Source organism: Lontra canadensis, unplaced genomic scaffold (assembly GCF_010015895.1).
Source record: "Lontra canadensis isolate GAN:19392208 unplaced genomic scaffold, GSC_riverotter_1.0 scaffold14, whole genome shotgun sequence".
Lineage (NCBI taxonomy): Eukaryota > Metazoa > Chordata > Mammalia > Carnivora > Mustelidae > Lontra > Lontra canadensis.
In genome coordinates this window covers 6,435,540-6,459,604 of record NW_022631008.1, presented here as the reverse complement: position 1 = coordinate 6,459,604, position 24,065 = coordinate 6,435,540, and the positions used below count along the sequence as shown (strand labels likewise).

General features: G+C 41.0%; 1 protein-coding gene across 3 annotated transcripts; it reads left to right on the top strand.

Annotated features, from left to right (window-relative positions):
• Nucleotides 1-144: 144 nt before the first annotated feature.
• Nucleotides 145-23,046, top strand: CNR1 (cannabinoid receptor 1). 3 transcript variants are annotated; one of them, XM_032858091.1, is made up of 3 exons: nucleotides 721-1,414; nucleotides 2,830-2,912; nucleotides 20,867-23,046. In XM_032858091.1, the coding sequence occupies exon 3, from the start codon at nucleotides 20,930-20,932 to the stop codon at nucleotides 22,346-22,348; it is 1,419 nt and encodes a 472-aa protein (XP_032713982.1). In that variant the 5' UTR covers nucleotides 721-1,414; nucleotides 2,830-2,912; nucleotides 20,867-20,929; the 3' UTR covers nucleotides 22,349-23,046. The 3 variants fall into 3 exon arrangements, with proteins under 3 accessions (XP_032713983.1, XP_032713982.1, XP_032713981.1); XM_032858092.1 differs by lacking the exons at nucleotides 721-1,414; nucleotides 2,830-2,912 and adding an exon at nucleotides 145-224; XM_032858090.1 differs by lacking the exon at nucleotides 2,830-2,912.
• Nucleotides 23,047-24,065: the final 1,019 nt, after the last annotated feature.

The following is a 24,065-nucleotide window of genomic DNA, read 5'->3' as shown; positions in this document are numbered from 1 at the left end:
CGGGACCCCCAGCGGCTGGGGAGGGGGAGCGCCGGACAGGGAGGCGCAGAACCAGCCGCCTATGGATCCCAACTGTTTGTAGCCCGGGCGTACGGGTGGGGCGCGTCCCAGAGGTCCGCGCCGGGCGGGGGCGACGGGGGCGGCGGGGGCTGGAGAAGGCTACCAGCGCGAAGCCAGCCGGTGCCCCGAGGGCGGAGGACAGGTGGTTGCGTGGCCACCGCCAGGTAGCAAACAGCTCGGGGGCTGCGCAGCGCGGTCCCAATGCTTCGCCCGCCCCCGGGCCTGGCTCACTATTGCCCACCGCGGGGGCGACTTGGGGCGAACTGAACGGCCTGTAGCCGCACCCCCGGCCCGGGGCTCCTCGGCCTCTCGCCTCCTGCTCCCCTCTCCCTTCCGGCTGCCCCAGACGTGACCCCCGCGCAAGGTGTTGGCGCTGCGCGCAGCCGGGGCGCGCGTGATTAATGGCCCCGAGGTCGGGGGTGGTGCAGGCACGAGCACCTTCTTGGCTCGGCCAGGGTGTGAGGGTATCCGGGAGGAGAGCCAGGTCCTGGCAGTGGGAGCCCCCGGGACCGCGGCGGCGGCGGCGCAGGAGGAGGAGGAGGAGGAGGAGGAAGAGAAGTAGGTGACGCGGGCCGGAGAGGCTTGTCCCCTCCGGCCCCAGGGCTGGCGCCACGGCAGGTGCCCCGCGCCGGCAAAGTTTGGAGCCACGGGTGCCGCGCTGCGCGGGTCCCTCCCCGCGCAGTTCCCTCGGTGGGGTCTGTGCCGCCGCCGCTGCCAGGGCAGGACAAAGGCTCATTAACACGTGATGGGACCGCGCTTCATAAATGGGACTGGAGCGAGAGGGAGCCAGAGACAGAGCGCCAGCGGAGGAAGAGGCAGGGACCGCACGAGCGTGGCGAGGCGACGGGCGTCAGTGCTGGCGGAGACCTGCGGCCCCACGCCGAGCCAGGCTGGGCGAGCGGGAGGACCCACTGAAGAGCCCGGGGAAGGGGCGAGGCTCGCGGGCGGCGGGAGAGGAGGGGTCGCCAGTCGCTGTCGCTGTCGCGGGCGGGCGGGCGCTGGAGGCAGGGGACGCCGGCGCGCGGGCAGCGTGGACCGACTGACTTACTGACCGACCGACGGAGGCACACCCCGCTCCACCCCACCCCACCCCGCCTCGCCCGCATCCCCGCGCCGGCGCCGCCTCCCTCCGGCTACTCCCTCGGCCACCCCTTCCTTCTGCACTTCTTTTCCGCCTCCGCCTCCTCTTGGCTCCGGCGGCGCCAGTGCCTTCCCCTGGCCCGGGCGGGGCGCCTCGGCTCCCGCAGAGCTCCGTAGAGTCGGGAGGAACGTTTCGTTCTAGCAGAGCAGCAGCCCCTGCGCTGGGCGAGAGGTGCCGAGGGAGCTTCTCCCGGAGGACCGGGGGATGCGAAGGGTAAGACCTGGCAGGGTTGCGTTTGGAAATACTTTTCCGCCTCCCGCCCCCTCGGGTACTGACCAGTGTAGTCCCCAAGTGTCCTTCGTGGAGTTCTTATTCCGTGTGAGCGAATCGTGCGTCGATGTTTACTTAGCTGTACAGCCCCAGCTTGTAAACTGTGGTCTGGGCTACTTCTGGAGCTTTCTACCATTTACTACTTATTGAATGTGTGTGCACCTCTGTGTACACTGATGTGTGTTTGTAGGAAACGTGTAATTGTGCATGTTTGAAAAAAGAGACGCTTGAGTTGGTGCTGAATGTCTATAAACCGTATCAGCAACTAAGTGTTCCCAAATACATCGATCTCTGCACCAAACCTAGAAACTGCCTAAAATATTAAATGTCATATAAAGAAATGTGTGTCCGATAATAAACTTTTGGTGTAGAAAAATAGCTGCAGGAGCCACTCTTTTTAAGGAAAAGTAAACGTACGTTTAACAGCTAAATTTAAATGTTGATGGAACCATTTAACCCAGAACAAGCCATTAGATGAAAAAAGTTGCTGTGTTTTTGAAAGACATTTCTCGGTAAGGCTCACAATCATAAATGGATCGCCTCTCCAGTGGAAATATTGGCAGTGACAGACAGGAGAAACTGTCATTTGGTCATTTGAAAGTTTGAAAGCAACATGCATGCTTCTAATTTTAGTTTTAAATTGAACAAATGAGAAAAAATGGTAATCTGTTCATCATTTTGCCTCCCATCTTCTTTATTTCCCTTCAAATTAAGTGACATTCTTGTCTTTGTTGTTGCTTCTTGATACATTAAGCATCCTTGGATATTTAATAAGAGATCAGAACAGATTTACTGGTTTTAAAGGTGTTGAACGATATCTCTGTGGGTCCCGTAACTTCTCCTCATTTTTTATTACCAAGTTAATATCATTTCAACAATGGGGGAAATGCAATTTCTTAGCGTAAACTCAGTAAACATTGAGTATCGGTGGGGTGACCACTGCCATCAATCTATTTTGCAGAATATTGAGAAGCTCAGAGCAACTAACCTTTAAGGTTCCCATAGGACTTTGTCTGATTTAAAGTGTTGCTTTTCTAATCCCACCCTACTGACAGTTTGCAGGGGAAGATATACTGATTGATTTTTCTCTGTCCCTTTTCTCCCCCTGGTACTCCTTCTCCCTCCCACCATCTCTAACTCAGTTAAAAGCAATTTTATCAAAATAAAAGGCCACGCATAGTTTCTTAAGTGAGACAAATAATTTTCTGATTATATCCATACATGAACAGAATCCACGAGCCTCCAGATTTTTAAATGTTGCATACTGCAAGCGGTTACTTGTAGGCACGATAGCAGTTGCTGTAGTTGGGCAAGAGGCAAGAGGATGGACGTGGTTTTTAAAAACTAATCCATTTTAGGTTACCAACAGAACTTACTGTGAACAGATTCTTTTTGTTCCAAAGATGTCTCCCACTCCAGGCAAGGAGCAATCCTGGCTGAGGTACGTATCAAGTGTCTGATGGGGAAAGGTCTCATTGTGTTCCTAAGTCTCTGTGGGGGTAACGTGAGGCCCCAGGGGGGAAATGCTCAGTTCTGACCTTTCAAAAATAAAATTACTATGCTTGCACACTCATTGTTAGGAAGGCAAATTAGATATTCACGCTCCCCCAATTTCAATAGATAGCTTCGATACAGATGCCTATGAAAAGAATGTTATTCCTGGTCCCTTAAAAAACCAGATGATATTATTTAGTGTGGCATGTAAAGTTTTACATTTTGGTGCAAATCTGATTTCATGTTGGAGTAGTGCTCAGCTTTGTTTGTTATCCACTGTTTTCTGTCTTTTTCTGTTACCCTTTTCCCAGTGGACTCTGTGCCTCCCTGTCGCCTGTGAGATTGTGCCTCTCTAATAAGCCTAGCTGCAGGATCAGTGTGTTCTTTTTGGCATTTCAAAATGTTAAAATAGTGAAATTGTTAAATGTTAACAAGATGAAACTGCTGGGAATGAAATTCTCTGGAAGAACCACTCTATCTGTGGCACATTACAGTCTATTCCAAAAGAAAACTCTTTCAGTCCTACCTCTTTTCTCAAGAAGGAAGCAGCCCCACTGATTGTGGTGATAAGTATTTAGTATGCAGTGTCAGCTTATTAATTACTAAGGCAAAGCCTGAAGAACTCTTTCAAAACAATCTTATGACATTCTTCTTTGCTTTGACTCAGGGTTAACATGAACTACCAGGAAATTGAGACAGGCTCCTTGGTTGTCTCACATGTTAGTGTTTGGAAGTAGAATTGAAATACTTGGCTGTTGAAGAATAAAGTATGATGAAACAGAACTTAGAATAGCTGTTGGTAGTTCACCACGCTTACCAAATGTTTCTTCCCAGAAAACAGTTGGCCTAATAAGAAAAGGGATTATTTCCCATAATTAGCTCTCCAGGAATGCTGCAAAAAAAAAAAAAAAAGAGTAATAAATTGAATTTGGAGATACCTAACAACACGTGATGAGTAAAACGAGATTTAGTGATAGCGTCTTGAATTTGGTTAGTCAGATGGAGCCTGTCCTTGAGGTTGCTGACTGTTTTTCTTGGGGTAATTATGTTAGCTCAGTTGCCTGAAGAACACAGATGAGAGCTTTCATTCCTGCAAAAAAAAAAAAAAAAAAAAAAAGGATGCTGTGTCTTCAGTGTAATCTGTCTCTTCTGTTTTTGTATTCATCATTTTCTAATTGAACTGACAAATGAGTTAGAGGGAAACCAGCCTTTGGGTTTAAATTATTTATAATTCTGCTTTTGCCTCTGAAAAGACCTGGACCTAACATTGTTTGAAAAACTGCTGGGGCCAAGTTTACATACTGCATATCTTTATTTTGAGGGACTACAAGCTCTGCTGGTTTTTCTTTTCTTGATTGAAGATTTGGTAGAGAACCTAAAGAATAAGAGGAAATCAAAACCAATTGATACACTTTGTATTGGCAAAATTTTAACTTCATACACCCCATCTCCAGTGCTTTCTTAATTCTCTTCTTATAGCAATGTTCACTTTCTATTATAACTGCGTGAATGCTGTTTCTGAGGTTTTGGGGGATAACTACACTTTGCCACTGAATTGTTACTTAATGTTTTTGATAATTATTTAATTCACTGATCTGTATCTTCTTAGATTAGATTGGGTTTAACTATTACATATTACAGGTCAACTCAGATTTCTCCCAGATATGTTTTAGACTAAAAGAAAGAATAAATGTCATCCGGAAAAATATATAACATCAAATTATATCCCGCATAATTTTAGATGATTGGGATGTATGAACACACTCGTATACATATATATGAACAAACTTTTTCATAGGTGTGTTTCATGCCTGACATAAAAATTTAGACCCATTGTCTTTATATATCTGAATATATAATTCAGATTTTAAATAAATACTACAAATTTGGGAAAATGTCCAAATTCAAGGCAGCTATGCAGCTGGACACAGAAGACTCAAGGCAAAAGAAGTATCCACCTTGCTTTGAAACAAGGCTGTTCTGATTCTCCGGGGTAGAGGAGATCTGTTTCCATCTCAGGTGGTTCTAAGAATCTTACAAAGATGCCAGGATGGGCATAACTACCTTTGATTATACTTTTCTCATCAACACTGATTGATGTGTTTAATACAGTTTTCACCGGTCCTACTAGTTGTTTATTATTTTTGGAAAGGAAGTTGGGAGAAAAAAATATAAGATTATTATTATATCATAGAATGCATATTAATACCAGTGTATTTGTAATATACAGCACATTATAGTGTCATCACAAATAAGTTTAAACTACAGGAAATATGTGAGGAGGGAGAGGAAAGGTTGTTTTTAGAGGTTTTCCAGTGCCTCTCTTGGTACTACTCAAATAGTTTGATGTTAGAGAAACTCCTATCTTAAACAGGCCTCAATGGATCATAGGTATGTTTATGACCTATCAGTGATAATAGGTCAAAGCCATTACATAAAGTAATCTGTGATTACCTCTACTTCTTAACAGAAAATGTTTACTAAAAGCTTTCCTGGGTCATATTTCTTCACTGCAACCGTGCCTCATGGAAAGTAAAGTACATTTCATTATAATAGTTTTTCTAGCACAGTTGCCATTACAAATATATTCTTGAGCCAGTTTTCGTTGATATTTTCCATATATTTGAAGTATTCTCCATATGGATTATTAACAAATAACGTCTGGATATCCTCTAATTTAAAGTTTCATTCGGACAGGTTAATTTCATAATTTAGTGAGCACGAGGTTCATTGTTTTGTTTGTATGGGTTTTCGAAGGAAGAATTGTTTACTAACCAAACCTGAGCAAATGGGCCTGGCAGAGTCAGAGCAGTTGTTCTGAAATACTATAAATTCTGGTGCAGCCCCAGCTGGAGACATTTTCACACCTGCACTTTAGGAAAGCTTTCAAAATTTTGCTTTGTTTGTTTTGTTTTCTTTTGTTTTTGAATATGTGAGTTGAGACTGGTTAGATGGGAATCAATATTTCTTAGCTAAATCTTTTTTTTTTTAACTTATTGTGCTATTGCATTATATTCTGTAGTTTTGAATGAGTTTCCTAAGGTAGATTTTGCATTTTTTTAATCTAACAAGGGATTTAAGTTCCCTTTTCTCCTAACACAGACAGCAAATCATTTTTCCTAAGGGCACAATATTTTATTATCTAATTCTTATTTTTCCCCTTGAGTTTGGATTCTTAATTGGGTACAGTTTGGATTCACTGAGTAGAAATTTGATATCTTTGGCTTGATTCTTTACCATCATTATCTACTCCGAAAAGCATTTAAAATTTGTTTTTTACTTTAGAGATAAAGTGCAGTATAGTTTCCTAAATTTGACAATGTAATATCTATTTTTTTTAATTCCTACTAGCAAATTCCATGCTATTGCTTTTTAAAGAAAAGCAGAGGCATTTTTCAAAGATGTGCCAGGCAATCTGTTGTGGTAGTTGGATATACTGGCAAACGCTTTCACAAACTGTGTATGTCAGTAGTATATTTAAATATAATTAAAATAAAATATAATTAGGAAATAATGTTTTTCAAAGTTTATGTTTAAATGGGAGGGTTCCCTTCTTTCCTCATTATTTCTTTATCTGTTCTTTTAGCCCATCTATTTAGAGAAGAAAATTGGACTATGAGTTCTATAAATCGAATTAAGTTGCAAGGAGTTTTACATTTAAATTGGTGATAAATTCCAGCGTGCTTTTTAAAAAACAAATTTCTCCTGGATATTCGTCTAGGAAATTTTATAACATTGATTTCTGTTGGCCAAGAGGCTAATATAGCAAGCGAACCAATGCCATAAGCAGTATGCCTTTGTCCATCTTGTTTGCTTTTAACTCAGCTATATTTAAAAGTAATCAACCTGATTTATTCCTTAGAAAAGAGACTTTATTTAATGTCACTATGATCTGTCTATTTTGGTTTATTCCAGTGTGGCTTGTGAAATGGACCAGACTTCCAACTCATTTCAATGCACTGCTACCAGAATATGTAAATGTTTTCTTTAGCATTTGTACAAGTTGTGGTGAGCAAGCAGGATACATGTGGAGAAGAAGGAAAGCTAAACAATTTAATACATAACCAAAGTAAGCAAAAGATCGTCCAGAGAGTTCGGTGTCTTTGCCCATGTGGGAATTTGACTCTAGAAGACAGACAGCTAGTTTTGGGAGTTCCAGCAAAGTTCTTACAAACAACAACCAGAAAAGGGAAAACCTTTGGATGATTGTAGTCCTCAGCGGAGGAAGTGAAGTATGAGTAATCTAAGATCCATTTTTATTGATGAAATAATTAGAAAGGAAACACTCTGCCCAAAGTCAGACATTTAAGTATTTTGGGATCCATTTCCATGTATTTATGTTTAGGTATTTTTGCAAGCTATATGCCAGCTATAAGCAGTAATAGGTTGCATAATTTAATTCTGTAAGTTAATTTGCTGCAGATCTGCATTTCTTGGGCCTACTGCAAAATTTCCATTTTAGTTTGTTGTTTTCTGGGTGCCTCTCCTGTGACACATTGTTTTACAGTTTGAGGAAGAGATGAACAGAAACAGAAACATTTCTAGTTTAAAAAAATAAGCTGAATGTTAACTACCATTCCTGGTTTCCCGTTCTTTTATTCTGTCATCATGGGTTCTTTCACAGTGGAATGGAAAGAAATGGCTAGCAGACCTAGAGAGCTTTGCATAGACCTTGTAAATAGAGTTAGGAGAAAATGGTGTGTGGAGTTCTTAATTTATGTCTGCATGCTGGGTAAGTACATATTGTATCTTGAAGCCACTTTTCTCTGTTGGTCAAAAATATAACAGTAAGTTTCCTGAAAAAGTGCAGAGAAGCCCGGAACTGTAGACCGTTGAGAGGTTCCTTGAGAGGTTCCCCCTCATTAGGTTATGTTTCTTTTCAGGCTAGACCACAGAATTCTATTTCGGTCCCATAGAAATACCTTGGTTTTAAACATCTTCTTTGGGAAACTACTTTACCATCAGCGGGCTCCCTTAGCCATCCATTTCAACCTACACTCACAGAATATTCTTTCTTCCTATCCTCAATTCCTAAAGGTTCATTTTTATCTGCCCCCTCAAGCATTTAGTCTTTCTCATAGGTCTCCATAAACTTCAGAGTGTGTTAGAATCTCCTGGAGGGACTTCTGACAACACACCTGTTCCCCAAACCCCACTGTTTCTGACTCCATAGGTCCTAGGTGAACCTGAGAATTTGCAGTTTTTGTAAGTTCCCAGGTAATGCTGATACTACTGTTCGGGAGACCACCCCTTGGGAACCACTGGCCTATAAAATCACTCTGCATGTGCTCACAGACCACTGTGGGACGTCTCAGACTGTTCTTTGAGGTGTGTGTACCCTGGATGTCCAGCCTGTTCTCACCCATCTTATTTCCTAATTCTTCATCTTCATGTCACTGTTTCTGAATATTTGTAATTCCTCAGCTCGGTTCATAATCACGAAATTGCACCACACAAATCCTGGGGAGGGTTTGACTTTGAAAGAGTACAACAGAACCACCTCATGGTTTCAGTGACATCAAATCCTATCCTTGCATCCAATTTGCACACTTCTGTCTTAATTGAAACTACATTTCCAAAGCACATGTTTCATCTCTAGTGAAACCTACTTCTTCCAGTTCCGTTTGTATATAATTATTTGCATCTTGAAAGCATGTTTTTATGTTTGTATCTTGCATGTTAGTACACACTAAAATTTTTTTTTTAATTTCAGCTAAAGTGGATGGCACATAAGTACCTAATTTATAAAATCATGTTTGAAGGGAATCTGGATTTAAACAATAAAAACTTTCTTAAAATTATTCCAGTGAGATGATAGGAAGGAAAAGGAATTATTTAGAAAGCTACCATATCCTCGATTTGTATGAGTATCTGGACAAATATTCATTTGTGAAATATTCCATTGTAGCCCCTGTAATGATAAATAATTTTCCATTCTTTTTCATCCCAGAACTATGGCCTGTGTTGGTGATTTCATACTTGAAAATCAGAAAGCCAAATGTTTCATAAAATAGAAATGAGTTGGGTTTGTTATTAGAATTGATTTTGGGCTCCTGAGATATTCCCATCTTACTTTTAGCATCTCTTGGCATAAACATACTATTTGTTTCCAGTAGAACTACTTTCCTTTACTCATCCTTAATTACTTTCTTGGGGCAGACTTCCAAATATTCACAATTAATTTTATCAATATATTAAATTTTCTCCATGCCCCTTTGCCCCAGAAAAGCAATTAAAAATGTACTTTTTGTAGGCAGTAATAATAACCCATTTTAACTCTCCATAACATATTTTCTTATTTATGTTTTAATTAATTTGGTTGTAAAATACATAAAATGTTGTAGCAGGAGGAGAAGTTGCTCAACCAAAGCAAGAACTATGTCCACTGAATAGAATAACAAATTGATTCCTGAGGGCTTATAAAAGCCACTCCATCTAGCGGTTGAATTTTCACATAACGTCTTTTGATAAGTGGTTTTGAAAACACACTTGCACGTGGAGGAAACCCCTTTGGGAAAGATTAATGCATAATAACAGGCATTCGAGGGAAGGAAAAAGTTCATTATAATCACAACCTCATAGATCGTCTTTAAAGGTCTATCAGCAGCCTGTAATCGGGATTCATTCAAGGCTGTGCGTGTCACAAAAATCTCTTTGTTTACCGTTGCTGTGTGCCAAAACAGTGAGGTTTATAACACACACCCAGGTTCCACAACGATTGGAATAAAAAGTATATTCCTAATCTTTGCCTCAGGCTTCCACTTGCCATCGATATAACTACGAGTTAACAATGGGATAAAAGGTCCTGGGATGAAGAATTGTTGATGCCTTTTTATTGGGGCAGTTATTTTTGTTTTTGTTTTCTTCAGGTGGATGTTTGTATGAGACCAAAACTCAGTTTTAATTCCTTTATAACCGACGGACTTTATGCCAAGGAAGACGATCCACAGTTAGACGCCTTTTAGCTAAGATAGATCTGCCACGTCGCTGACAAACACCTACATCCGTTTAATAACCAGTTATTGAATACCTACCCCGGGCTGGACACTGTGCCTGGTAGAGGACACGTGAGGCATATAAGACAGGTCTCTCCTCTCAAGGTGTTCATGATTTGAAGGGTTTCGACACAAGAAAGACTGACACAGGGTGACTCAGCAGTGCCCATTCTCTCTCGAGGGAGAAAAACTCAAAGCATCTGTAGGAAGGGGGTTACACAACCCAATTACTGGGCTACACACCCCATACCATTGGGTGATGCAATACGGTAGGCCTATGACATGTGTTCATATCCGATTCTATTCTGTCATCTGTGGGAGGAGAAGGACAGATGGGTGGCCTTTATTGGACAGAGTCGGGGGAGAGGGAAAATCATTTCTCTTGCTTCCTGGACCTGTCCCCCTTACACAGGTGTAATACGTGGATGTGTATTTCATGTCTACAGTGCTAGGCACAGAGTATGTGCCCAATGAAAATGTGATACATGAAGCAGATGAGGGCATATAACTTTGTATCCATCAGCTACATGGCTGTCAGTGACACAGCTTTGGCTCTTTGGGGACCAGGAATCTGTCACAAGCACTCCCTTATTGGAGCCTTACAAAGGTTTACAGAATTTCTTCAGCCTTGATTCCAGCTAGCATCTTAGGAGCGGGCCTCAAAGAGTCATCTTCTGTCTGGGCCCAGCAAAACCACACTGCTTATGGTGGGAAACTGAGTGATTTCAAGTTGAGTTTGAATTTCTCTATATGGGAATGAAAGCTTCGAGCTTTTGTTTACTAACAACCATCATGTCCCATTCAGCCCTAAACAAGGTGTCCTCTCCTTTCCCTGCTGGTATTGTAGAAACTGTCATTTCTGTCCACAGTCCTTACAGTTGACTCAATGAAGCGGGAAAAATCTAATTTAAAAAAATGGTGGCAAAGACAAGTTAGATTTTTTTTTATTATTTGCCAACAGTCGCTGAAAATAAAGTGCTAATCCAGGGTTAGGAAATATAGTTTATAGTTAATTATCATATTTTGTCCCTGAAGACCACAAAGCAAGGGTGTTTTGCAAGCACTATGGGCAGTCTTTTTGCTGTCAACAGATCTTTCCTTCAGATTTTAGTCGTTTGCTATGTAAAACGATCAGCTACTGTTTATTACCTCCTTTCCCCAAAATCAGTGCTTCCCCCTTAGAAACTAAGAAAAGGGTCTTATGTAGTTTCTGGACCTCAAAGTTAAGAGCAGTTAACTTCGAATTACTCAGCCCTGGGTTGAGTTCTAGTTCTGCTCCTCTTGTTAGAGAGAGACCTAGAGTTATTTTACTACTCCAAGCCTCAGTTTGCTCCTGTGTAGAATGGGGATCGTGATAGCACCTAATGCATGTAAATATTTAAAAAATAATATATATTCTTATCACAAACATTCTAATACTCCTTATTACATTATTGAGGAGTTGGAATCTTCTCTATTGTGCATTTATTTAATCACCCAAAACATTCTATCACTCTAAGATTTGAAACTAGAGAAACAAGACTTAATTTTCACTGGGCTTAATTTGTATGTTTATTGATTCAAAGAGAATGTACTCCCTCATTGAAAGATGAAGGAAGAAACAGAAAGGGATGCTGCACTATTGGACAACATGTAGCACACTTTATTTTATTTTATTTTATTTTTTATTTTCAGCATAACAGTATTCCTTGTTTTTTGCACCACACCCAGTGCTCCATGCAATCTGTGCCCTCTTTAATACCCACCACCACTCCTTTCTCCTCTCTAACTCCCCTTGTCCTCCATTCTATTTGTTATGCTCCACAAATAAGTGAAACCATATGATAATTGACTCTCTCTGCTTGACTTATTTCACTCAGCATAATCTCTTCCAGTCCTGTCCATGTTGTTACAAAAGTTGGGTATTCACCTTTTCTGATGGAGGCATAATACTCCATAGTGTATATGGACCACATCTTCCTTATCCATTCGTCCATTGAAGGGCATCTTGGTTCTTTCCACAGTTTGGCGATTGTGGCCATTGCTGCTATAAACACTGGGGTACAGGTGGCCCTTCTTTTCACTACGTCTGTATCTTTGGGGTAAATACCCAGTAGTGCAATTGCAGAGTCATAGGGAAGCTCTATTTGTAATTTCTTGAGGAATCTCCACACTGTTCTCCAAAGTGGCTGCACCAACTTGCATTCCCACCAACAGTGTAAGAGGGTTCCCCTTTCTCCACATCCCCTCCAACACATGTTGTTTCCTGTCTTGCTAATTTTGGTCATTCTAACTGGTGTAAGGTGATATCTCTATGTGGTTTTAATTTGAATCTCCCTGATGGCTAGTGATGATGAACATTTCTTCATGTGTCTAATAGCCATTTGTATATCTTCATTGGAGAAGTGTCTGTTCATGTCTTCTGCCCATTTTTTGATATGATTATCTGTTTTGTGTGTGTTGAGTTTGAGGAGTTCTTTATAGATCCTGGATATCAACCTTTTGTCTGTACTGTCATTTGCAAATATCTTCTCCCATTCTGTGGGTTGCCTCTTTGTTTTGTTGACTGTTTCCTTTGCTGTGCAGAAGCTTTTGATCTTGATGAAGTCCCAAAAGTTTATTTTCGCTTTTGTTTCCTTTGCCTTTGGAGACATATCTTGAAAGAAGTTGCTGTGGTTGATGTCAAAGAGGCTATTGCCTATGTTCTCCTCTAGGATTCTGATGGATTCCTGTCTCACGTTGAGGTCTTTTATCCATTTTGAGTTTATCTTTGAGTACAGTGTAAGAGAATGGTCAAATTTCATTCTTCTACATATAGCTGTCCAGTTTTTCCAGCACCATTTATTGAAGAGACTGTCTTTTTTCCACTGTATATTTTTTCCTGCTTTGTTGAAGATTATTTGACCATAGAGTTGAGGGTCCATATCTGGGCTCTCTACTCTGTTCCACTGGTCTATGTGTCTATTTTTATGCCAGTACCATGCTGTCTTGGTGATCACAGCTTTGTAGTAAAGCTTGAAATCAGGTAACATGATGCCCCCAGTTTTGTTTTTCTTTTTCAACATTTCCTTAACGATTCGGGGTCTCTTCTGATTCCATACAAATTTTAGGATTATTTGCTCCAGCTCTTTGAAAAATACTGGTGGAATTTTGATCGGAATGGCATTAAAAGTATAGATTGCTCTAGGCAGTATAGACATTTTAACAATGTTTATTCTTCCGATCCAAGAGCATGGAATGGTCTTCCATCTTTTTGTGTCTTCTTCAATTTCTTTCATGAGTGTTCTGTAGCTCCTCGAGTACAGATCCTTTACCTCTTTGGTTAGGTTTATTCCCAGGTATCTTATGGTTCTTGGTGCTATAGTAAATGGAATCAATTCTCTAATTTCCCTTTCTGTATTTTCATTGTTAGTGTATAAGAAAGCCACTGATTTCTGTACATTGACTTTGTATCCTGCCACGTTACTGAATTGCTGTATGAATTCTAGTAGTTTGGGGGTGGAGTCTTTTGGGTTTTCCATATAAAGAATCATGTCATCTGCGAAGAGAGAGAGTTTGACTTCTTCATTGTCAGTTTGGATACCTTTTATTTCTCTTTGTTGTCTGATTGCTGTTGCTAGGACTTCTAATATTATGTTGAACAACAGTGGTGAGAGTGGGCATCCTTGTCGTGTTCCTGATCTCAATGGGAAGGCTGCAAGCTTTTTTCCCATTGAGGATGATATTTGCTTTGGGTCTTTCATAGATAGATTTTATGAAGTTCAGGAATGTTCCCTCTATCCCTATACTTTGAAGCATTTTAATCAGGAACGGATGCTGGATTTTGTCAAATTGTAGCACACTTTAAACTGTTGCTTTCTTGGCAATGAACTGTCAGATAACCTATCTCCTGGGTTCCAGATGTTTTTTGGGCTGACTTTTAATGAACAAATTTCACATACATGATAAAGACGAGCTTATGGAGTATTTTGTATATGGACTGGGCTTCTATTGAGTTGAAAATTTTGCAGTTTTTAAGGGAAAGCTGCATCTATTATGCCTGGTTACTTTCTTTATAGATATGTAGAAAAGGTAGCCCTCTTTAAAAAGAAGAGAGACAAAGGCACTTAGTAAGAGGAAACATCAGAACAGTAGAACAAAATTAAATGGTAAATGGAGAAATGGAATTGGTTATGAAAGTCAACAAATCATTTCACTTGTATCATTGCCTTTGTGATAGACTTTTCTTACAGCATCATCACCTAATAGTGAATGTTTAATCTGATGTAGTTTTAAAGCCATCATTTTTTTAAGCCCTAAAATTCTTTAAATTTTAACAAGCTTTTAAATGTTAAATAATTAGGCATACTTCAAGTTAAATTTGAACAGAAATATAGCCTTATAAGTGCCTTAATGTCTATTTAGATCATATTAATTGATATATTTTCATGAAATATATTTTCTTACTAACAAAGACCAGAGAAAATGGTGCATTTAATAACTTCTATTCCACATTGCAAAATATATGGAAAACTAAGGCTTTGAGAACCAACCGAGCATTACCTACATAATGGAATTTTCTTTTATATATGGGAAAAGGAACTGACATTAATACAAGGAAGAAAGATTATGTATTTTTGCCTGAATTATCAGGATAATTAAGTCAATCCTTTACTTCTCTTTGCTGTAGAAGATAATGCAAAAAAGCGACCAAACTATTTTAATAATTCCAAAACTTTGATGGTTATATAAGACTTAGAAAAGACTCATTTGCTCATTCAGCCATAGCAGAAGCATCATTCATCCAGCTATGGTGTTGGCCTATGAGATTTGCCATGTATACTGAGGACATGTCTTAGACATAATGCAATTATAAGGGTCAACTAAAAATTTCCTACTAACTTTAGAGAAATACATTATCAAGTTACTTTTTCTTGATCAAATTAGTAGAAACCAGACTCATTCCCAGAAATGAATGGAAAATAACAAATACATCCACTGGCACCTTCATTCTCTTGAACCCTTCACAAGACTCTTTTATGAAGCTACCTAAGCAGAATAACACAAAGCCAACAAAGAAATAAGGGAGAATAACAGGGATCATTTAAGCATGGGCCTGGGACCCCTGCTTAAACAAGGTCTTGGACTCCTATCAACTTAGAAACCATGATCTTGGCATTGTGTCCTTAAAGCATTTCTACACTTAAGATATTACAGAAGGAGCTGGGGGTAGGGGCTTGCTGAGACAGTCTATAAGTATATCAGGTGCACTGATCCTTCTGATGCTTCTAAAGGGTTTTCAGCCCAACTAGTCATGACATCCTGCAGGGATACCCAGAGAGGCTTGCACAGTCCAGAACTGCAAGGATTTTTACTCCAGTACAACAGTGATAAGTATCTAACTTACTGAAATGTCTCTCTAAAATAAAGAATGTCTTCAGTAGGGCAGTGAAAACTAAAATAACCTGCTGTTGATCGTATTGATATAGAAAAGACTTTATTTGAAGTCTTGTTTTGTCACTCAATGTTCACCCTAATCAGGACATGGATATTTTATACCCTCAATGATCACAGAAACAAAGATGTCGACTCTAAGTAGACTTTAGAACACTTCATGCTGCTCATGTACCCAGATTGTTTCTTTGATGTGTTACCATAGTTGCGACTTATATAAGTTTAGGGGTAGTAGATGGAGAGACAATTGTGCACTTAGTGAGACGGACAAATAGATAATATCATTCCAAAAATTTGAAGTTTCTTTTTTTTAAATAATAGATTCAACACATTAAAATATTTTTATTTTTCTAAAGATATGATTTATAGCTTAAATTACTAGAATAAGTTGTTTATATTTTTAGAAACAGAATTCTAGGAAAATCCCCTTAAATGTCATTCAGTCATTGTTTTACTCTAACAGTAATAAAAACCAACTTCTTCTTTAATAGGTGCATCTACGCATCTTGCTAGAAATTTCCAATTATGATTTTCCCAGTAGCAAACAAAAACAAAATTAATGGCAGTTGCATCCCCCAAAGCCTAAACTGTATTACTAATGGACTCTCAAAGAAAACTCTCAGTGCAAAAAATAATCAGGTGAAAATTACTGTAATAATCCAAAGGTAGAAATAAAGGAAAGAATTACTGAAATGCAGAGGACCACTTACCCGCCACGATTCTGTTAACTGGTAAAATTGCCTACTCACTGTGGTACTTTGACATTACTAAAATCCTTGAACTGCACAAAACCCATGTATACTTTAAAACTGTATTCCTTAATTAAAGTTGGCTGATACTGAACAGAAATTAGTCTATATTTCATAACCACACCATGCTCCAGCTCAGAGTTAACAAGTGACTGTGTTTTAATGAAAGTGCTCGGTTGCATTTAATTGGGAAATTGTGATCACACAGGTGGTAACCTTAATGTAGAGTAAATCTCAGGCACACATAGGTTTGCGTTGCTGAAAAAAGATGTGTGATCCTTTGTCTTCACTGAAGAAGCTTTATAGCTCTTCCAGATACTAAAATTTTAATCTTTGAGGCCATGCCAATAGGCAGATTTACCTAGATGGGCTGGGATAGGAAATAGTGATTTAGTAGGAGCTAGTCTTAATTACTATTGACAAAATGCCTTAATTTGAGTTTGTAAGAAGCTAGAAGGCTTGAATATAATACAGAAAGCAAAATGGCTTTATTCTAGTTACTGTTAATTCCTAAAACCATGCATAAAGTCCAAGAGCAAAAATTCTGGAGTCTGAGAGTCTGGAGTCTGTCAGCTACAAACTCTTCATCTTCTGGACAATTTGCATTAACATCTAGTGACCTCCATTTCCTTATCTGTGAAATAGGGATTAATAAATAAGCATCTAATAAAGTTGTCATGACAATTTGATGATAGAATATGTGTGAAGTCTTTGGTCTCCTGGAGTTAAATAATTCTATATAGACCGCCCATAACATTTCCTCCTCCACACATGCACCTATGGGTGCATCTTCTAATTCCTTCATGCTTTAAGTGCTGAGACAAAAATAAAAATTGAATAAGCAGCCTATGATTTAATAAGGCAGTGTGCTATCTCAAAACAATATATGGCAAGAGTCATGGTACTAGGTAATGATGAAAAACTCATATTTACTAAAGACTTAAATTTTGTGCCAGACACTATGTTAAGTACGTGATCTGCTTTTTTTTTTCATTTAATTTTTAGAACAATCGTATAACTTAGGCAATATCCTCCTCCTCCTCATCCCCTTTTTGCAGATGAAATACTGAGGCTTATCGACATTAACTCCTTGCCCAAGTACAAGTTGCATAGTAATCTTGGTCTGCTAACTCCTAATTCACTGTTTTCCCCATTACTAGTGTTTTGACTGGTTGGAATCAGTGGGGAAAAGAAAGGAGATAGTAGCATCCTTGGCTCAGGTTAAAGGGATGATGGCTCATTAAGATTAAAAGCAGCTTTGGACCCCAGCATGTAGCTATTAAAAACTTCAAATGTGGCTAGTACCAGGTGTCGAAGTAATAATATTTTGGATACACTGAGTTAAATAAAATATATCATTAAAATTAATTTCACCTTTTACCTTTTCCTTTTTACCTAGGTAGCAGAAACTTTAAAATTGCATATGTGGCTTTATATTTTTATTAGACAGCACTTGCTGTAGAACCAGAACATCTGGGTTTGTTCTGGCTTGGCCACCTACTAGCTGTGTGAATGGTGAATTCCTTACCCTCTCTGTGCCTTTCATCTGTGAAATGGGGATAATAGCGGCACTCACCTCATAGGGCCATTGTGAAAAATAAACAGTTCCATAGACATAAGAGGCTCAGGAGGCCGCCTGCACATAATAAGCTCTCCCTTAGTGCATAAAAAGGGAAAATCAGCAAGACTTTGGGGTCTGCTTGATTATAGAGGCCAAGAAAGAAGAGGTGTTCAGGGCGTTCAAAGTATGAGATTGGGCAGCTAATATGATTAGTCATAATTCCATAAGAAATGTGAAAAAAGACAGGACTGAAGGTAATTTGGGGCAGCACTATTTGTAACAGCAAGAGATGATGAACAATGTAAACCTGCATCAGAAGGAGGCTGGTCACACTCATCTAAGGGATACTTAAGGCACCTGCTAAATGAGGAGAGGTTTTGTGGACCAATGGGGAACTGTCTTCATGCATACTTTTAAATGGAAAAGCAAGGTGCAGAATGGTACATGTGGTATATTAGTATTTGTTAAAAAGAAAATAAAGAAGGAATTCATGTATTTGTTTGAGTTTGCATGGAATATCTCTAGAAAGAGTAACAAGGATCTTCTTGCTACCAGAGAGGAAAACTGGATGGTTGAGACACGGGGATGGGAGAGACTGACTTTGCTGTATATCCTTCTGTTCCTTTTGAATTTGGAATCTTTTGGATGTAATATATGCGTACAAATGATCAAAATTTCACATAAGTTCGTTTTTAATTGAGAAATGTGAAGGACAAGTTAGTTACTTGAAATAAGCGGACTTGGGAGGGAGGTCCTGGACTGGCTCCCAGTTTCGGTTTTCAGGCCAAATACCCATTGAATTAATTATGTTTCTCTCCTCTGATTTTTAGAAAAGACAAATAAGTATTATTAAATCGCTGCTTTTATGCACCAGTTAATAAAATTCAGCTGCCATCTCTTAGGTTCATGTGAACATTTCTAAGGGAGACTAGCCATCTCTTTCTTCTCTGCTATCATGTTATCAGGCTGGTGAAACACAGAAGAAAAAAAGATACCATTCCTGTGCTTGGAAACCATTTTTTAGTTATTGAAGTAGATATGTAAGCTCATGATTAAATGATACAGTGAGCCCTGTAATAGAGGGGAAAACTGGGGGAATTAGTTCTGCCTGGCGGGAAGGGCTGGCCAAGGGGATATCAGAAATGGAGGTAAGTTTGGCACCAGGCCTTGAAAGATCAGTGGAGCAGAGATCTTGGAAATGCATATTTCAGACAGGGGGAGGCTCAGAGGGAAGGAGGAACGTGTACAGGTGTGACCCAAAGAACAGCAGGGCCAGTGAGCTCTATGTTGGAGTACGGGTGGGCGTTGAGAGGCCAAAGTTGGATATGAGGATATGCCAGGACCATGAACAGCTCTCTCACGAATTGTGGCTATTTTCTGTGTCCTTCAGATGGTGGATGAAAACTTTCATGTGTAAACAGAATTGTTTAGCAAATGTAAGTTTGCAGAGAGTGGAGTTGACTCAGAAGACAGCCTGGACCCAGGGATTGTAGAATATAGAAAGGTGGACCACATTCAGCACCTTGTCCCTATTCCAAGTTACTAAATAAAGCAGAAGGAAAAAAAAAAACCACATTGTGATAATTAAGGTATTCATTTAAATTTTTAATCTTTGCCTCCATGTTCTGTCTCCACTCACTAATCCTACATACTCTTGGCATAGACACCCTGTCCTTGGGGAAGCCTCCTTCTGACCCCCAAGACTAGCCGCCCCCAGCAGTGTCTGGTGTATCTCCAGTCATAGCTGTCACCACACTTCATCATAATTACCGGGGTCAGCTGTCTGTCTTTTGCCACACTGTGTACTCCATGTGATAGGGACTCTTGCTTGGTACTGTACATGCCCAGCCCCTAGTGTTTACCTACCACAGAGCCTGGCACATACTGGGTCCTCCATAATTTGTCGAATGAATGAATGAGTGAATCATGACTTTAGATAGGTAGGATTTCTGTATTTTAGCAGGAGAACTCAGAACATTTTCATTTGTTCCAAGATAATAAGTATCCCAGAGCCACCCCGCTGTACAGTGTGATATATTTAAAAAAAAAAAGAAAAATATAACTAGGAAAAAAAAGTTAGTTTTTATGGTTATTTTAAAATTATTATAGATACCACTTAGTAATTCTAATATCATTATAAGCGAAAGAGCCTAATAGCTGTGTTTTAAAGAGAATTTATAAATAGTAAAATCAATTCCCTGGCTGTTTATTTTGAAACAAACACCAAATTGTTTATCTTAGAATTGAAGAGCTCTTAAAATTTGGCTCCTTTTTCTTAGTTATCCTTATTTCTGGTGCCATCTACACGGAAGCCTAGATGATACAGCATTGAGGCCTGCTTCCTGTCTCCCAGCATGCTTGTGTCACCACAACACTCATGAGGGACACTGTCAGGAAACGCTCTCCTTCATCACTGCTTCCCAGTGTTCAGGATCTTGGTCTGCCCAGGAGCCTCAGTGGAAGCTTGCCCTTCGTGACATTTTTCTTGGTTGGTGTAGACATGTTCAAAGTTCACCTCAGCCATGGGTTGGTCCAAATGTCTCCTCCAGGGGAGGAGACAGGCCAGCATCCAGGTCTTCCCCCCATGGTCATCTGTTCCTCTGGTTCTCAAAAGTCTCTTCCTCCCCCTTCATGTTCAGCACACAGGCTGCACACAGTCCCTGATTCCATACAGCCTCATTCTTTGGTTGTGCTGTACATTCAGTCTTACCTGTGTGACAAGGTGATAAAATCTTTAAGAGCAGTAGTTGTGTGACATGTTGCTTTACCACGTCCCCACCAGCATTAGGATGCTGTGTGTCTGTGGTGGTAGAAGCCAGTGGTACACATTTCCTAGTGCAACTATGAGGTGTGTGCCACGCCCAACACACCTTTCCTTCTGCTTGACTGTCAGACCCTGGAGGTCCGTGCAGGATCACACAGTGACTTAAATCCAGACAGCTTCAGTAATGAAAGAAATGTGTTTCTAGTGGGCGCCTCCACATTGCCAACTCTGGGTGGCTTTTCTGTGACTGACTGACTCATTTTGTTGACTGAAGGTGACAAGGATTTTATCTAGGCTCAGAGACAGGAATAAAATACCATGATGGTACATGTTTGGGATGTTTACAGTCAGTTTTTAAAACATTATTATGATTCTCCCAGGCTTTTCACCATTGAGCTTTTTTGTTTTCCCTCCTGTTAGGACTCCCTGCTGTGGGTCTCTTTCTCAGTCCTTTTGAGTTTGGCCTGATCCAAGACGGAGGTTATGAAGTCTATCCTAGATGGCCTTGCTGATACCACCTTCCGCACCATCACAACAGACCTCCTCTACGTGGGCTCCAATGACATTCAGTACGAAGATATCAAAGGTGACATGGCATCCAAATTAGGGTACTTCCCACAGAAATTTCCTTTAACTTCCTTTCGGGGAAGTCCCTTCCAAGAAAAGATGACCGCCGGAGACAACGCCCAGTTGGTCCCGGCAGACCAGGTGAACATTACCGAATTTTACAACAAGTCCCTTTCATCCTACAAGGAGAATGAGGAGAACATCCAGTGTGGGGAGAACTTCATGGACATGGAGTGCTTCATGATTCTGAACCCCAGCCAGCAACTGGCCATTGCCGTCTTGTCCCTCACGCTGGGCACCTTCACGGTTCTGGAGAACCTGCTGGTGCTGTGTGTCATCCTCCATTCTCGCAGCCTCCGCTGCCGGCCCTCTTACCACTTCATTGGCAGCCTGGCCGTGGCCGACCTCCTGGGGAGCGTCATTTTCGTCTACAGCTTTGTTGACTTCCACGTGTTCCACCGCAAAGACAGCCCCAACGTGTTTCTCTTCAAACTGGGTGGGGTCACCGCCTCCTTCACGGCGTCCGTAGGCAGCCTGTTCCTCACAGCCATTGACAGGTACATATCTATTCACAGGCCCCTGGCCTATAAGAGGATCGTCACCAGGCCCAAGGCCGTGGTGGCGTTCTGCCTGATGTGGACCATCGCAATTGTGATCGCCGTGCTGCCTCTCCTGGGCTGGAACTGCAAGAAGCTGCAGTCCGTTTGCTCAGACATTTTCCCGCTCATCGACGAAACCTACCTGATGTTCTGGATCGGGGTCACCAGCGTGCTGCTGCTGTTCATTGTGTACGCATACATGTATATTCTCTGGAAGGCTCATAGCCATGCAGTCCGCATGATTCAGCGCGGGACCCAGAAGAGTATCATCATCCACACGTCCGAGGACGGCAAGGTGCAGGTGACACGGCCCGACCAAGCCCGCATGGACATTCGGCTGGCCAAGACCCTGGTCCTGATCCTTGTGGTCTTGATCATCTGCTGGGGCCCTCTACTTGCAATTATGGTGTACGACGTCTTTGGGAAGATGAACAAGCTCATTAAGACAGTATTTGCGTTCTGCAGTATGCTCTGCCTGCTGAATTCCACCGTGAACCCCATCATCTATGCTCTGAGGAGCAAGGACCTGAGACATGCTTTCCGGAGTATGTTCCCCTCGTGTGAAGGCACCGCGCAGCCTCTTGACAACAGCATGGGGGACTCGGACTGCCTGCACAAGCATGCCAATAACACGGCCAGTGTTCACAGGGCCGCAGAGAGCTGCATCAAGAGCACGGTCAAGATTGCCAAGGTGACCATGTCTGTGTCCACAGACACGTCTGCCGAGGCTCTGTGAGCCTGACGCCTTCCTGGCAGCACAGGAAAAGAAATTCATTTTTTTTTTTAAAGCTTAAAATCTAGAAGAGTCTGTCATCTCATCGGTTATATTTTTTTAAGTTGACCATGCTCAGTGAAAGGGGACTGTCACCAGGATCAGTTCTCAGTTCTGTAGCATTTCGACAGTGTAGGTACCGACACTCAGTTCTTCAGGGGTTTACAGTGAAGACAGCCAGCTGCTGATGTGACCAAAGCTTCTTCAGGGTCTCAGCAAAATGGGAGAGACACGTGCAGCTACATGGTCTGAAGTCTAAGGACCCGTAGGAAAACACCATCACATGAGTAATGCCTTTGTAACCACAACTCTCGTTATAATGTGAAATGTATTTGTCCATAAGTATCAGAGATGTCCATTTTTACAAGTTACAGTACTAAAGTAGAGCTCTTTTGTAAAATGTGTCGTGTCATGTGAGGTGTGGATCCGTGTTTACTGTGTGTTATTTATATTCGTCTAGTTCAGCAAAACTGGAAGGTAGATTTTCATGAGAACAATGGGACACAAGCGGCGGATGTACACCAGTGAGACCACTTTTTTAAAAAAGTATTGCCCATGACTTGAGAAACCTTAATATTTTTTTCCAATCTATTTAAATTTGACACTGAGATACTCATAAAGGTTTATTTTTCTGTTAACAACAAGAAGAATCTGAAGACTATTGAGCAGAATTCACGGACACTTAAACATTTGTTAGCCCTGCATTTTCATACATGGACATTTACTATCTTCTGGACTATGGCTGTTCTGTTGGGTGATGGATTACAAGCAGAATGGAAGAGAGAAGGCATATTGACTTTTCCGGCTGACATCTCTGACTTTCTTTAGTCTTTAGCTATTACTAGACCTCTTAAGACAGCATGTGTCAACCTTAATGTATATTGTTATCACTGTGCAATTGCTGTTTACTTGAAGAGTACTGCATTCTTATATTCCAGGTTTCAGTAGATTTCATGCCTGGGTGGCCAAATGAGTCTTCATTTTTTCTTAATTGAAAATAAGTATTGTCTGGATCAGTAAAATTATACCGTGCGTGAGTGTGACTATAAATGTGTGTGTGTTTCTATCCTGTAACCGTTATAGTCGTGTCCTAAAGTGAGAAAACTGTGACCAAGTGTAAATCATACCACTTGCTGCATACTTGCACATGAATTCAGTTTCTAAAATTGAGTTCTTTATGAAAGCTGGTTGGTAAAAATACCATAAACATTCATAAAATTCCTCCCCCACCCCCTTACCCCACCAAGGGATTGGGTCAAGTACTACTAAACTGACCTTTAGATATTTCTTAAGACTCGTGTCTACCAAGGAATGATCAATGACAAACATGCAAGTGAAGGTCTGTATTTGCTATGTCAGTGTTGGGAAATGAGTGTCTTGGTTTCTGAGCACCTAAGGTCTACCAGGTCTATAGGGAGGTAAATCATCAAAAGGGAAGCGGTTCTAAAGAAATCCATGATGACATTTATTGTTGAAGCGTGGAGCAGTGTGATCCCGTCTAAGCAGCACTGGACCCCGCCTGCTGAAGGAGAACTACCCAGTCGGGTCCTCGTGGCTAAGGAGGCCAGGCAGACAGTGGTGAGACAGAAAAAGGCAGTGATGAGCAGACACCCTTGTGACTGAGGCTTGGATGACATACGGCTGCTTCTATGCTTTACCCAGATGCTCTTGGTGACAGCTC

Bases quoted from the DNA above. Each gene is read 5' to 3' on its own strand.
- CNR1 (XM_032858092.1), top strand. From the start codon at position 20,930: ATGAAGTCTATCCTAGATGGCCTTGCTGATACCACCTTCCGCACCATC.